This window comes from Clupea harengus, chromosome 14 (genome assembly GCF_900700415.2).
Source record: "Clupea harengus chromosome 14, Ch_v2.0.2, whole genome shotgun sequence".
Classification (NCBI taxonomy): Eukaryota; Metazoa; Chordata; class Actinopteri; order Clupeiformes; family Clupeidae; genus Clupea; species Clupea harengus.
Genome location: NC_045165.1, coordinates 8,236,399 through 8,252,777, shown reverse-complemented (window position 1 = coordinate 8,252,777; position 16,379 = coordinate 8,236,399). Strand labels below are relative to the sequence as shown.

The 16,379-nt window shown below is 43.0% G+C and overlaps 1 protein-coding gene across 4 annotated transcripts in view; it reads left to right on the top strand.

Moving 5' to 3' along the window:
- The window catches only part of smoc1 (SPARC related modular calcium binding 1), a 42,551-nt gene extending 26,172 nt beyond the window's left edge, over positions 1–16,379 (top strand). For 2 of the 4 annotated variants that reach the window (XM_042709674.1, XM_031580073.1), the window contains exons 9-14: positions 3,645–3,837; positions 5,898–5,980; positions 8,208–8,313; positions 8,557–8,804; positions 9,348–9,399; positions 14,560–16,379. In XM_042709674.1, the coding sequence (XP_042565608.1) occupies positions 3,645–3,837; positions 5,898–5,980; positions 8,208–8,313; positions 8,557–8,804; positions 9,348–9,399; positions 14,560–14,596 (719 nt within the window). In that variant the 3' untranslated portion in view covers positions 14,597–16,379. Of the gene's footprint in view, positions 1–3,644; positions 3,838–5,897; positions 5,981–8,207; positions 8,314–8,556; positions 8,805–9,347; positions 9,420–11,092; positions 11,294–14,559 lie in introns of all 4 variants that reach the window. The other 2 variants (XR_006152767.1, XM_031580074.1) reach the window with 2 other exon arrangements.

Here is a 16,379-nt window from a genome sequence, read left to right as displayed (position 1 = left end):
GCTATTCACTATGTAGTTTTGTGATTCACACAGCTTTTACAGCACGGCACCAAATATTTAGAAACAATTCACCATTTAGCAAGCTAGGTACCATTTATCAGTGTACACTGTATTGTTGGTGGTCTTTACATGACAAATCTGTCAGCTGTTAGCTAGTAAACTGGCTAGTTTTATGTAATCACAGTTACCTGCATTGTTTTTCCTCAGGCTATCACTATTCTTTTCCATGTTATTAAACAATACTAGTACCACCTCAGTATAAACAAATATAAATACTGATGCTAGTACCACCTCAGTATAAACATTTGGTAAATATGGTCTAGTGACAGTGTTGTTTTGCATTACATAAGATTTTTTATTATCGCAAATCTTTTGTTTCTTATTGTCTGGTTGACATTTTCATTATATCAATAAGTACATATCTCAAAATTAGGTGTGTGCACTACACAGCAACTGCTTTTCTTTATACAATGGCATTCTCATCTTCTTCATTCTATACAAACACATAATATTAACAGCATAACATTTACATGTGGGGACCCAGTTCATATTATACTGCACCCTAGTGGCTAAGCATTAAATCGGACAGCCTTAATACTTGTTTATGAAATAGCAGCAAACTACATTGCTATTTAGACATTAAAGGTTATTCCACCCCTCCATATTAAATTAGTTTATAAAGAACTGTGTGTCAAATAACCACCTCTGTCATGTTTCATCTATAGTGCTGGAAGCTGGTGTGGTGAAAATTAGTTTTGAATGACACAAGCCCCCAAGCTGCATTCACACAAGAGGTGTTGCTCCAGCCTCCCTCCTGATATGTATGATTCCAGCCCAGAAAGAAAGCAAAGACTGTTGTGCTCCCATGTTTTCATCTGGGCCTTATTAGTTTGCATGAGAGCCAAAATAACCTCCCTTCGTGCTTCCAGCAGATAAGCTGTATCTACCACATTCATTAGAGTGGTTTCGCCTACGCAAAGGAGCCTTGCAAATGTTTTGTCATCAGGAGTCACAGAGAACAAACTCTAAAGTCTGATCAATGCATCTCTGCAAGTGTAGAATATGGGTTTGCGCCATTTTGCACTATGAAGTCTTGGGTAAAACCACACACGTATCAAAATACCCATACAAATGCGCACACACACCCTCAGTGCCTCCCACTTCCTTCTCCTCTTCAGAGTCGAAAGACAGTGCTGCAGTGGTTAGTCCACAGCTGACAACGATAGAGGTTGGCTTAAAGTCGTGAAGAGCAAGAGGAGGAGGAGAGAGACTGGGGGCAAGATAAAAAAATAGAGGGAGCACAAGAGTGAAAGAAGATCAGCAGAGGGAGGAAGACGAAGAAAAAGAGAGGAAGACGAAGAGAAAGAGAGGGAGCTAGAGGGACAATACTGGAGACAGTTCGCGGAGGAGAAGGAACAGTGTTTACAGGAATCTCGACCACTTCCAGACTTCAGTGCTGTTTTGTTTGGCCAGCTCCTGTGAAGATGAGGACCAGGAGGCCAGTCCAGGAGGGAATGACAGAGAGCCATCCTATCAGAGAGCATGAACACATCAATCAGTAGAGCTTATGAAAACAGCTTGCGTATAACAAGTACAGCGGAGTGATTAATGAACCAGAGACTCGCCTCTGCTCTCCTCCTTGACAATGCTCTCACACTCATCAACCCTGTGCAGATATTTATTTATCTGTGCCTTGAATTTCTCATCAGTCAAGCTCAGTCAGTTGATAGGCACCAAAAAAATGTGAAAGCAACCAAACAAATAAATAGTAAAAGTAAAAAAATAGCTTAAACTGATATATACATATACAGAGAGAGTGAGAGAAGATAAAGGAGAGGAGAAGATAAAGTTTTATAAGTCTCTCATTAAAAAAAAATAAAGTTAAAATGATTGAATTTCAAGCATCCATCCTTTTTTCCATTTATAAGCGTGAGGGGAAAAAAGCAATTTTCTGTTGGGAATCGCAGCTGCCTGGCGCCAGTTTACCCTCTGTATAATAAACAGTGCTAAATAATTTGGAAGCAAAGAAACCTTGGCGAGAGTGATGGGAGCTTTTGCGAGACTTCGAACACTTGAGCATGAGCTCTCCGAAAGAGAGAGGGGGGTGAGGTGTGCAGACATGCTGGCTCTCTGGTGGCAGGTTAACCCCCACGTACACACACAGACACACACACACACACACAGACACACACACACACACACACACACACACACACACACACACACACACACACACACACACACACACACACACACACACACACACACACACACCTTGTTCCCCATGGTTCCCTTTGCCCTGCCAGGTCCCACTTAAAATGCCCAAGGCCATAAGCATGCATGCCAGCACTGTCAGGACCAAGACCAGAGCTGCTGTAGAGAGGACGCAAGTGTAAAACAGAAGTATTCTGTTACATAGACAGAGAGAGAGAGAGAGGGAGAGAGAGGGAGAAAGAGAGAGAGGGAGAGAGAGGGAGAGGGAGAGAGAGAGAGGGAGAGAGAGAAGGCGCGAGTGAGAGAGAGAGAGGGAGAGGGAGAGAGAGAGAGCGAGTGAGAGGGAGAGAGAGAGAGGGAGAGAGAAGGCACGAGTGAGAGAGAGAGAGGGAGAGAGAGAGAAAGAGGGAGAGAGAGAGAGAGTGAGAAAGAGAGAGATCATTCTACTCATGGAATACTTTATGCTCACAACCCCCTGCACTCACTTCAAAAGCCTCTTTCTGAAAACATCAAATTCTGACCCAGACACAACACTGAGGACTGTGAGTGAAATCACCAGGTAGATCATTATTTGTGTCAACATCCTTGATTTAATAGTGATTTGCTGTTGTGTGTGAGAGTTTAAAAGTGGTGCACACACATGCAATTGAATATGCATGTGCAAGCAAGTTTTTGTGTGTTTAAGAGAAGATGTGTGTGTCAGAGCCATTGAAATCCAGGTCAGTATCAGAGGATTAGCAGCCTAGCAGCAGCCTAGCACTGATTGACTGACTGACGCTTTCAAACTCTCTCTGCTCTACTCGCGCAGGCCTGGGACCACGGAGGTTTGTGTGTTTGTGTGAGTGCGCTCGTGCCGAGGTGTTGTCTTTTCCTAATGCTCTGTAAACACACTTGATTGAAAATGACGTGGATCAGGGGTGGTAAAAGCCCTCTTCAGTGTGCCTAAAAACTGGATTAGCTTGAACATTCAGTCCTGTTGTACTTGGCCCCTGCCACTGCGGAGTGAGCAATGCACTAAATGGACGCGAGTATAAATACAGAGTTGTGGATCGAGGGCATTAAAACCTTTAAAAGGCATATCTCTTGAGAGAGGTCTGGCATTTATGATGGTGAACTAAGGGAGTGTGTACTTTGAAGCACTGTGTCTGGCCTGGTACATCTCAGGGACCAGGGAGAAGGTCAGACAGATATCATCACATAGGGTCCTTTAGCATCTCTCAGCCGTACTGTCTTTTCAAGTGTGTCTGTTTTACAGTTCCCTACCTCTAAATATGCTCTGAGTGTGCTTTCTGTCTGCTCTCTGTGTGTGTGTGTGTGTGTGTGTGTGTGTGTGTGTGTGTGTGTGTGTGTGTGTGTGTGTGTGTGTGTGTGTGTGTGTGTATCTGTCATGTATCTTTTCTCAATATTGAGTGTGTTTCTCATGATTTTAGAGAAGGTTCCTTCTTGTGACCAGGAGAGGCAGAGTGCTCTGGATGAAGCCCGACAAAATCCACGCGAGGCCATCTTTATCCCTGAGTGTGGGTCTCTGGGTCTCTTCAAGCCCGTCCAGTGCCACCAGTCCACTGGCTACTGCTGGTGTGTGCTGGTGGACACCGGGCGACCCATCCCCGGCACTTCTACTCGGTAAGGAGTAAGACAAATTAAAGTGGCATTATGTAGGAATTGCACTTCAGGGTTAGGGTTAGGATTAGCAGTTTTACCTAAAAATAACAGCTTAAAAAAAATTGGGGCGCTACAATGACGTTTAATATGGAGAATCGCGCCATTGCCATACCAGGGTCTGTAGGTATATTACTGGGTTTTGTAGGTTTGCCTGAAGCCGCCCGGTTACTACTATCTGCCGAACTAGTAAGTAGCTTATTTGCCGTCTTGCTTTGTCTTGTGTTGCACTTGCTTGATGTTTGACTGTGTTAGGAAAGTTATTGACTCACTAGTTTGTCATAGTGTCATAGTAAGCAAATTTCAGGAGGTTTCGCTAGGTTTAGCCGCTAGCATCTCGCTAGCGATTAGCAATTAGCAATTCCTACATAATGCCACTTTAAGAGTTCTAAATACTTATGCTATGTATGAGACTAATAAACATGGCGCAAAAATAGTGCACAATAAGAGTTCCATTGACTTACCATTGTATTCCACTAGTACTCCTTAGCATTTTTGCCCACTGTGTTTCTTTCCTTGGCATTAAGGGATCACTTTCTGGTTTGGAGGCTTCGGTTTCAGTTTCTTCATTTGTAACCTTAAAGAAGTTTAGCTTTGTTGCTGTGTTCATCTTGTGGGCAAATCTAATTAACCAGCCTTTTCCACAGAATGTGATGTATGACTGCTCTTATTTATATCAAACACAATTCTGGCAGTCTAAACTGGAGTTCATCATAACATTGAGAAAGAACTCGATGCGGACGCCTGAACAATGGCTTTGTCATCAAATGCCCAGCATTATCTTACAGCGAGGCAGTGAAGAATAGGCACAGATCCATTATTGCGATCAGTGACCGTTCCCTGGAAAACTGGATCCAGTATGATTTATCCCACTGTGACTTTTGTGTACACTGAGTTAATAGGTTTCTGTCTTGTATAAGCAGATAGCCAGCTCCAATCCCACAGCAACTTGCTCTGACTACACAGACCTCACAGGCAGTGTGCCCATCACCCCTGCTGTGGACAAGCGTGCGTGTATGTCTGTGAGTGTTGGAGATGTTGGATTGATCACTTTATAGGATCCATTATAGGCTTAGACTCTTATTACCAATGTGCACAGTCATGCCACAAAACAACTTTGTTTAGAACATGAAGAACTATCGGGTCTGAGCAAAGAATGAAAGAAGGAAAGAATGAAAGAAAGAAAGAAAGAAAGAAAAGAGCTTTGTCAGTTGAAAATGGAAATAATAGAATAGTATGTTCATTCTTCCTGCAACATTTCTATTCCCTCAATACCTCATGAGCACAGGAGATTGTCACTGCTGTTGGAACACAGCAGGATTAGTCACACAGTTTCTCCGTCTCCTTTTTTAAACAGGGATATTGCCTGGCTCTGAAAAATGAACAAATGAGCCAGCATCAACAAAGACTGCCAACTAAGCAAGACAAACAAGACATTTTCCTTAATATGACCCTCTTCTTAAAAAAAAAAAAAAGGAGGCAATGCACAAGGATTCTTCTCTGAGTATGCATTCCTACTCGGAAACACTTGGCAAATAGTTTTGCTTTTGCGAGATCTGGTATGACTACAGGCCCTTTGCCTTTGGATATCCCTGTCTACAGGGGATTTGTTTTGGTTATGGGGAGTTATGTGTCATATTGTGTTGCTGTTGTATCTCTCTTTGCACATATATGGGATTTAAAGGGAATGTCCGTAGCTTCACTGTAGGATCACTGCCAGGAGGTCTTTCTTATGTCATGTCTTATGTCTCACTTGTATAATCATACACATGCATACGGTCTTTCTCTGTCTACTGTATGTTCCTCTCTTGTAGTCAGCTATTGAGAACTCTTCACTCTCTGCTTTTCCGATGCATTTTAGCACAGTTCAGTATATTTAAATGAGCATGAGAAATGTAGTTCTGCTTCTCTCAGCTCATTGTAACTACTCTGTACCTCTCCTTTCCCTCTCTCCTCCTCATATACCAACACACATTTTACCCTCTTGACACGTGGCCCCTATGTACTTCCTCTCTCACTGGCAGGTACCAGACTCCAGAGTGTGACAATGATGCCCGGTCACGAGTGTCAGAGATTGAGGACCCCTTCAGGGACAGGGATCTGACAGGTGAGCGAGTAAACCACGAGCACGGCCACGAGAAGAACAGCCTGTTCATCCATAGAGGCTTTAATCAAACATGGTTCTAAATGTTGGGAAGATTGATGCTTAGCTCTCTAGATAGACATGTAACCATCCAGGCCACGGAGCCAGTCAACCTTAGGACTGTAGACCGGTGGAGCAGTTCAGCACTAATCTGCAATGCCATAGCAGACCGCAGAACCCTTCAGTGGTCTCACAGTTCACATGCTCTGGCTCGTAGGTCCCCAGGTTCACTCATCCCCCTCTCTCCCTTAAAGTCACAGTGTAAACTCTTATTTATCTCCCCAGGTTTACTCATCCCCCTCTCTCCCTTAAAGTCACAGTGTAAACTCTTATTTAACTCCCCCACAGCGTAAACTCTTATTTAACTCCCCAGGTTCACTCATCCCCCTCTCTTTCCTTAAAGTCACAGTCTAAACTCTTATTTAACTCCCCATCTGGAGAGTTAAGAGAGTCCAACATGGCTTCTGACTGCGCTGCAGATGTGTGGTATGTTTTACAGCCAGTGGGAGTGTTGAAGGGGTGTGCACGGGTGGGGGTGTTGGTGGCAGTGGGGGGTTGACTGGGGTTATTTTTACGTACTGTAGCGGGATGCTCTGATCCACACAACAAAGTACGGGACTCAGTCTGAGGGACATCAACACAAATCATCACAGGGATGTTTCACAGGATGGGCCATTTGGCCTCGGTTCCCAAGGGGGCCCACGCTTGGCCATAAAATGTCTTCACCTTCAATGCTGCAGAGACAATTACTTTAATGTCCTTGTGGTATCTTTTCATTGCAGTGGTGTATGCTCTTTTTGTGTGTGTGTGTGTGTGTGTGTGTGTGTGTGTGTGTGTGTGTGTGTGTGTGTGTGTGTGTGTGTGTGTGTGTGTGTGTGTGTGTGTGTGTGCCATACTGCCCAGTGTCTACAGAAAGCAAAAGGTCCAGCTCCACATGCTCTAATTTAACACTCGGATTAAGGCGCACTGAGGCGGCACGTCACTCTGCTTGTCGTATCTGCAGAGATTCTAATTGGATTCACCTGGTGTGCTATTGAACCTCACCTCCCACACAACTCACTGAGCTAGCAGGAAATAAAGCATAAAAGAACTGAAAGAATAACAAAGGCAAGGAACTTTGAGAAGAATGCATACAGTAACAGGGAGTGTTACACAAGAGGGAGTACTATAACTGAGGAGAAAGGTAAAATGAGAAGATTAGCTTATTATGTTTCTGCTGTTTGAAGTTTCTCTTTAAGAGACACAATTAAGGTGAAAAAATTTGAGCCGCTTGAACATGCTGTTAAAGCTGTGCATCTGGGCAATTAAAATGTGCTACTCAAGGTGTTTGGAATCGTGTCATAAACTCTTAACAGGGCTGTGCTGCCCAGCTAATGCTCACTTGTCACCTCACACTTTTGAGTCCCCACGAACCTGCCCTTTTTCTTTCCTCAGAACAATACACCAGGACACACACACACACACACACACACACACACACACACACACACACACACACACACACACACACACACACACACACACAATCACATAGATACACACACACAATCAGTACACACACAAGTGCAGGATCAGTGAATCCCCTAGATTGTCTCCTGTTGGATTAGTTATTAATTCTGTCTCTTCAGGGAGAAGTCAGCTTTTTTTTAAGGCTCAGTGCTCAGAATTTGAATGCAGCCGTCTCTGGCACTGCTCTGTTACATTTTACATTTACATTTAGTCATTTAGCAGACGCTTTTGTCCAAAGCGACGTACAAGAGAGAGAATAGTCAAGCTACAAGCAATAGAACCTGGTGTAACAATAAATACTACTTTACATAAGAAATACAACAAAATGAATAATAAAGAAAAAGAAGTGCAGAAATGTAACTGCTGTAATTGCAAGTTACGCACTAGTCGAAGTGCCAGTTAGGACGGGAAGTGCTCTCTGAAGAGTTGGGTCTTCAAAAGCTTCTTAAAGGTAGAGAGGGACGCCCCTGCTCTGGTAGTTAGTGAGGTATCAGACGAGGGCTGAAAGAGCTCAGCATGAGTCATGGCACTATTCTCACAAATGTATGTAAAATCATCCACACACACACACACACACACACACACACACACACACACACACACACACACACACACACACACACACACACACACACACACACGACCATACTGATGGGTTTTGTTTTTTTTTACTTTACAACAGGTTGTCCTGATGGGAAGAAGGTGGAGTTTATAACTAGCCTATTGGATGCACTGACCACAGACATGGTCCAAGCCATAAACTCACCAACCCCATCTGGTGGTGGGAGGTTAGTAGTAATGCAATACATCAATAAATATTTCTGTAAAGAGAAAACAAACCCAGTCCCAGATGCACAGAAAGATGTGTCCCTGACCTTTATGAGTATCTGTCAGCCTGACACTCCCTTACTCCCACCTCTCTGACTCCTGCATGACCCAGGGTGTTGTCAAACCACACTGCTCTGTTTGGATTTCAGTGCACACATGAGTCCTCACTGTGGAAAGACCCACTGAGCATTTCATCCATGCAGGTTTGTGGAGCCAGACCCCAGTCACACGCTGGAGGAGAGGGTGGTGCACTGGTACTTCGCCCAGCTTGACAACAATGGCAGCCACGACATCAACAAGAAGGAGATGAAGCCATTCAAGCGCTACGTCAAGAAGAAAGCCAAGCCCAAGAGGTGTGCCCGCAAGTTCACCGACTACTGCGACCTGAACAAAGACAAGGCCATCTCCCTGCTGGAGCTCAAAGGCTGCCTTGGTGTCAACAAGGAGGGAGGTGAGGAGGGTCCGGGCTGCAAATGATAATAATAATAATTCAAAAGCAGTCTCTTGCATAAGGAGTGTCTTGGATAATTGTATCATGTAAACTAAGGAAGCATTGCACTTGATAAATCAATAGTGCAGTTGATAAATCAATAGTGCAGTTCGTTTTTTTTTTTTTAAAGAAGTTTTGAGTTCTTCCACTCAGTGGAACTTTCCTCTGTTTAAGTGCTTCTGACAAAAAAAAGAGTATGCACCAAACTCACATGCAGCCAGTCAAAACATAGTGGACTCCGCCAATTAATGCTTCATAATGAAAGCTAGTGGGAAGACAAATGGAAAAGTCTGTCTCCTGAGCCTGTCTGGGCTTTGAGAAAGAAAACAGAGCACAGTCAGAGTCAGCACACACTACCATCCCAGCAGGGATCATTAGCCTTAGCCCGGAAGGAGCACATCTAGACAGACAAAATACTGATGAATACAGGCTCACTGCTGGCTCTTGTCCCTCTTTTTATGTCTGTCTTTCTGTCCCTGTGTATTATGTGCATGTACCTTACAGGTACTCCTGTGAGCAGCAGCACCAGCAGCAGCAGCAGCAGCCAAGGGACAAGGCAAGGGACAAATTTGTTCAGTAAGATCTACTAAAACGCTTCACTAACTAGCAGCATAGCTTGCTGTTCTGTAGATAGCTAACCATAATCCATTAACAGAATATGTAGTATGACGAGTAGTAATTCTCTTTAAGTTGTTTGTGCTTTTTGGTCCAAAAATAAACCATTCATATCAGTGTCATATGCTTTTAGCACGGATCAGTATTGATTAGAGTTGAATACGGAATATATTTTCATTCCAAGTCACACATGCAAAACCTATTCACATAATGGTTTCATAAAAGCTCGGAATTAGGAGGAGAAAAAGAAGTTGCTGCCTGTGGCATTTCTTCCATTGTGACTTCGTAGGGAATTACAGGAAAAGATTCAAAATCATCTTGTGGCTCTTGGCAAACGTTTGGATGATGTAAATGGGTCTTTGCCCTCAGATGACCAGTTGGGCTTGGCAGTTTGGTGTAGCAGCCACTTGCTTCTCTGAGCATAAAGATCTGCTGCTAATGTAATTGACCTCAATTGCATTGGTCTCTCTCTGTGTTTCTTTTTCATGACCCACTGCAAAAGCAATGGTTTAATCTCCAAAGGGAAATGAAGCCTGTAGTAAGGCATCATTTGCACTAAAGAGTATTTATTTTCTGCAGTGTGCTAGTAGCCTCAACTTTTTCTTACCAAAGAAAAGAGTGAATGAATGAATGGATGAGTGAATTGATTTTGCATGAATAATGGTTTCTCCTTGAATCAAGGCTCTCATTCGGAAACTATGTTTTTTTATACCCTGTAGTTTTAACTATGTTCCTAAGTGCATACAATATGTACAGTACTGAGATCTATCCAGTCAGCATGTCACAATCCAAACTCAGTGTCATCATTTTTGGGAAGCCTTGATGCAAACCTGTTACTTGCAATCTCTTATTACCACAAAATCCTTTATCTCCTCCCTTTTCAGTGTTCATCAGATCCGTTGGATAACCTCCCTAAAAGAAATGAAATGCTAATTTTACTATGAAGGAATGCTGTACTGGGAATGTCTTCAGACTGGCTGCAGGCACAGCAGGTGTCTGCCTTGGAGATATAGTCTGACAGCTCATTCGTCTGTCTCTGTTGAGAGTGTCTGCGGTCAACACTCCACTTGAAGAACAACAAGATTTTCATAATAGTCAGCAGCAGTCATAGCCCAGAATTTGACTTCATAAATACAGTCTGTAGGAGAGAGACACAGCTGCGTCTGGTGCTGACATGGCTTAATTCTCTCCTCGTTGTGCGCTTTTTGTAATCTTCCATGGAATTCCTCTAAAGGAAGATTCATTCATCCATTCCCCAAAACTGACAGTGCTCCCATCTCCCCCTTCATTGGGATTCTGTGAGAACTGGGCTGTTGTTAGGGCTCTGAAGAGAAAATGGGTCTAATAACTTACACCAAGCGCCTCTATAAAGTGCTTGTGTTATGTAATGAAATAATACGAATAAACCTTCCCTCTGCTCGGGAGCTACGCACATCGGTGGAAAATTGCACACTATTGTGACACCAGGGACAAAGTTTTGAAATGAAATATAGCAACATACAGGACTGCTTGTTCACTGCAAGGTGATTATCAGTTGTGACAGGAAGCAATTTCTCTCTCTCCCCCCTCTCCCACTCTCTCTCCCACTCTCCCCTGTTTCTCCTTCTTTCTCTGTCTTTGTTTGGTCCCCAAAGGATTCCCTCATTATTAGTCCCATTGGTGTTGTTTGCTCTGGCTCGTGGGTCTCTGTAGAGCGGCTGAGCTCTGAGGTCATGTGTTTACCCTGGCGCTGCCTGCCGAGGCCTGAAAAGCAGTGGCTGAGAGTGGGCATAACGTCAGGCCTATCGGGCCATGGGCATGCCTGCCAGGATAAACAGCAAGGGTCGTTTGGAGAGGTGAGGGGGCTTCTCCTGCCCATTTTTGTTTTAAGACCCCCACCATCTTCACCTGCACCTCTAGCAGCCTACCTCAACCTAGTGCTGTAGTTCTGATACACACACTTGCCAGAGGCAGCTTGACTAAGCTTGGCTTCCCGTAGGATATGGTGATATATCAAAGCCACCAAAGCTATCTTGAGCAAAAAATGGATGAGTCTGGCGAAGATGTGGTGCCAAATAAATGTCAAAACCAATAGACATATATTTTCCTGACATGCAGTGGTTGTGTTTGATTATGCAGGTATTCTATAAGACCTGTTGCAGCTTAAAAGCTGCATGAATCAGCTTCTTAGGTCTGGATTCATTTACCCTACGTGAACACAGTACATTTATGAAGTTATCCAACTGTTGTATGTTAAATCAAAGTGTCCAAATTTGCTGGGAATGTGAGTATCATAGACATGATCTCATGTTTGTTGGTTTGTGAGTTTGTTTTGGAGACTGGCAACTGTGAAGGGAATGTTGTTTATTTGTGAGTGTGTGTATGTGTGTGCGTGTGTGTGCACGTGCTTACATGCATGTGTATGTGTGTGCGTGCATGCGTGTGTGTGTGTGTGTGTGTGTGTGTGTGTGTGTCTAAGATGGCATCCACTCTCCAAAAATGGAATGGAAATCTTCTGAAAATAGTGTATACACAAGCGTGTCATCCTTGTGTCCAAGCCGAGGGAGGTCTCTAGGTGAGGTCGGGGCTTTGATTCCCTGGGCTGTGGGTACCTGGACCAGTTTGAATGTATCCTGGTGTATTTCCAGGGATGCATGTGTTGGGGAACATTTATACAGTACATCTTTTCATGTGTAAATTAGATCATCAAAATACCACTCAGGAAAAAATAGCAAACACGTATAATAAAGTATTTTTGGGACCACTCAAGGGTAATGTGGTTAATGGAAAATTGAAAAAGGTCTTAAAACATTTTTGAAAACAGGTCTTAAACCAGGTTGTCTACCTCTGCTTCTGGCTGTGCATAAGATTTAAGAGCCATCCTCAACCTGCCACTCATCAGTTCTAGGTCAGTACCTCTTGTTGGTTGTTGAAGTCCAGCTACTCCTGGCACCTCTTACCATATGAAAATTATAAATCACTCGTTCACACATAAGGCCCATTGTACTGTGCTAAGTTTTGACATATTAGCATAGTTTGACCCTCACCATAGGTACGACAGACATTTCTCTACCCTGTTCTCTGAGTTCTCTGTGTCTGAGTGTTGTGGGGTTATTGGTGGGGAGTCAGCCATGAAAGTGGAGCTTTTGTGATCCAGCCTGGCACCATGACTCCAGTGCACTGCCGATCCTGTTGGCCCTGCACTGGTGCAGAGACTTCACAGCAGTGTCACATGACAGAACCATCATGATATCGACTTCTTGAAGGGCCTTGTGATATTTGTAGTAGCTCTGTAGTCTGTAGTAGGGGATGTCAAGCACTGACTAGTAAAATTCAGTCATATAATTTATTCTAGCAAGTCTACAACTCTCTTTACACAGGAAAATTAGCACACTACTGGCAACGGCCTATTTGTGGCTTTACTCTCAAATCACCTTGACCAAAAAAAAAACCACTAGAAAATGCAAGCTTGCATGTGTCCTTATGTTCTTCTTCCTGTTGTTGTTTAAGTTGTCACAGACACTTGCTGTCAATTCCAAAGACTCTCTTCCTGTGTCCACTGCAAAAGTTAGTTTAATCAAAAGTCGCCACTGAGTTGGAGCCAGGCTCAGGTTGAGTGGATCTAGTTTCGGCTTTTTATCGGATGCGAGGCCGGGGTGTTCGGGGTGCTTTGTGTCGTTAATGGCACCGATATTTCACCGCTTTATCTTAGTGAAAGAAAGGGAGGGCACAGCTCACTGCTTTGCTGGAGCCCAGTAATTACCAAAGCAATTCAAGCACATGCTACTGGGGTGGGGGAGAGCGAGGGGGAGGACATGAGGCAGAGCCAATCCACTTAATAAGTAGGAGATAAAGAAGGATATGGCGGAAAGGGAGCACTGGAACCTGTTCTTTGATACTGGGATAACATGCTGACGGTTTTATTTATGATATTATTTACAGCCGACCCATTATTCCAGTGGGCTTATTTGACGAACATGTTTGACCAAATCTGATTTTTGTTGCCCGAAAAGCTTTGATGATAAGAGGAACAGGCGTCTGGGAGCAGTTAAAAGATATTGAAGATATTGACTTATCCTATCTTAATCTAGTCTCTTTACTATGTCAGTGATGCCACATTGTGAGTGAATTTAAGCAGAACCACATACTGTTGTTCACATTACTTCTCCTTCATCTACAGAATAGACATGTGCACACACACACACACACACACACACACACACACACACACACACACACACACACACAGAATGTAGTCAGCTAGGCCGTGGACCCCCAAGTGTCCCTAGGCCCTTCCCCCATGGGGTTAGCTTCACAAGAGCTCTCACGCTCCCTTCCACAGCAGCCATCTGCAAGCAATCTGGGTTCTCTGCCCATCTCCCAGCCTGCTGTCTCAGGCCTCCAAACCTCCCCGTGATTAATGGGCCCAAAAGGAGTCGCATACCGCATCTAGGAGACAGTCCCTCTACCAGCGATAGTCAGGACACCACAGGGTTCCTCTACAGCTCCAGCTTGCTTGGGTGTCAGACAAGTAAAGGGGGTCTTTCACTCAAATGTTCTGTTGATGGATGTGTAATTGAACTTGACGAGGAAAGGTGATGTAGAAATCAGATGAAATTCCATCCGCAGAAGGTGGTTCTCCAGTGTGATTTACCTGACTGTAAAAGACCGCTTCCATCAGCAAACTACTATCCATTCACATACAGTGTTTTCTTATAACCACTGAATACTAGAGTATGTATATACTAGAGTATACTACTGAATACTAGAGTGATGTATTCAATCTATGTATGCTGAAGCATGCATAGTGCTTAGTGCGTCAGATTATATTGTGTTTATACCCATCTGGTATTCCATTAGTTTTAGGTTCTGCCTGCTTCACATGCTATCAGTCTGTGGCTTGGTAGTCTGGTTGTTCCGTCACGCTCCCTTTGTTTGTCCTGCACCCGTCTGTTTTGCATGGGAACCAGCATGACACTCTATGGCGTGTGTGTGTGTGTAGGAAGGAAAGTTTCATTTTTTTGCGTACTACGAAATGTCTTGTCGCATGAATTTTTTTGTTTTACTGCATCTGTATATTAAGTCCAGGTTTGGACTTAAACTGGTTATCTATTCCCTTTAGGACGTCTGGTGTGAAGAGGGAAGGTTCCAGAAGCTGAAGCAAGTGCAGAGGGCACAGAGGACAAACATCTGAATGCTCTCTGACAGAAGAAATGAGAGAGTGAAAGCAGAACAAAATGAAGAGGTTCCTGTACAAAATGAGATAAAAAGAAGACATTTTGGAGCCAAAATATTTGCACTTTCTCTTCCCAGTTTTTAGATATATTTTTCATCATTGTTAAACTATGACATAAACCATACTGTTATTGTTCTGAGGATCTAAGTAAGGATAAATACACAGTTTGTTGTAACTGCATTGACTAATTGTAATTCACTACCTGTTTCAGTCCTGATTTCAGCCAGGATTTATTTGCAAGGACACCAGAATTAGCTGTCTCATGAAAATGTCAAACTAATCTATTTTATCTGGTAGATACAGTATCTCACTCTACTATGGATGCAAGTGTGTATTTTTGACTGAAAAAAAGCAGTATGGTATCATGCTTACAGAAGTTCACTGTTCACTGAAGTCATTGCTGGGAAGTTTTGGCATTTCTAATGATCAGGTGTTGTGTATCTTGAGCGGGGATAACTGCTGTCAGGTGTAAGTGTGCTGTTGAAAATATTCACATTGAGAAATGAAACCACATTGTTTATTTTTACTTATTATAAAAAACTCAATTACAACCGAGATCGAGATCAAACCAATGCACAGAATAGTAGTGTGTAAAATATACATCTAACTGGACAGCTAAATATATCTTTAGATATAAATAAGTCGGTTCCAAGCCAAACTATTTTCATGGTAGGTGGTAGTCACAAAGTAGGTGCTTAGCCAGTATTAAAACCAGTATTTGTCCTTACAGACTTAAAAAGCTTTCACTGCAGGCGCTAGTTAAATAGTGCTACTTTGCTTTATGTTGTTCTGTGTTGAGGACCTCCAACAGAGTTGTATTAACTTCTTATTTTCCACTGGAATTGAGACTACAGCAACTTTGGCATTAGTGTTTGTGTCAAGGGTAATTGGTTTTTAGTTGGAAAATGACAGAAAGGAAGAAGGTCAAGGGAAACATACATAGCAGGCAAGTCGCCTGGCAAAGCCTGTGTTTACTGTGTAAAAAGGTTAATGGCAAAGCAGTGATAAAGATCTGGATTTTTGGGTAGCTGTTTCATAAGACCATGTGTTTATCATTCCTTACATCGAACTCCATTAACAACTGTTAGCATTAATACTAAAACACATACAGACCATCCGGAAGCACATAGAACTGTTTAACTTGTGAATGAAAGACAAAGGCAAAAAGGTAACATTTACTCCCTCACTTAAATGTAATGTCAAAATTTAGGAAAGATGAGGAATATAATTGATTGTGTTTGTTTATGTTTATGTTTCTTATGTTTGTGTGGACGTGCTGTGGCAGTGGCTCACGGAAGAAACAGAACGATGGCAGAATTGTAAATATGTAAGATACCATGTGGCAGGAAAGGCAACCCCATCACAGGAGGGCTCTGGGTGCAGGTTCTTGCTCCACCTTAGCACTTAACATGTGAAAAATGGCTTTACAATGGTCTTACCTAGTTCACCCTGCATACATTAAAGCCTGAAAATGATTATGAATCTACGGAGAGAGTCTCCCTAGCGCCCTGCCCGAATGGAGTTACCTCACACTGCAGTATTCACTGAAGGTGTGTCCTTATTTCTTTGTCAAGTTTTGAATTTGACAACCTCTAAAGGCAATTTTACATTTAAATAGAGTTTTTTTTTTTTATCTGTCAATAAACCAATAGCACCACCAGTAAAAGTATAAAATCAAAACACTGAGAATACATATGCTGAAATGA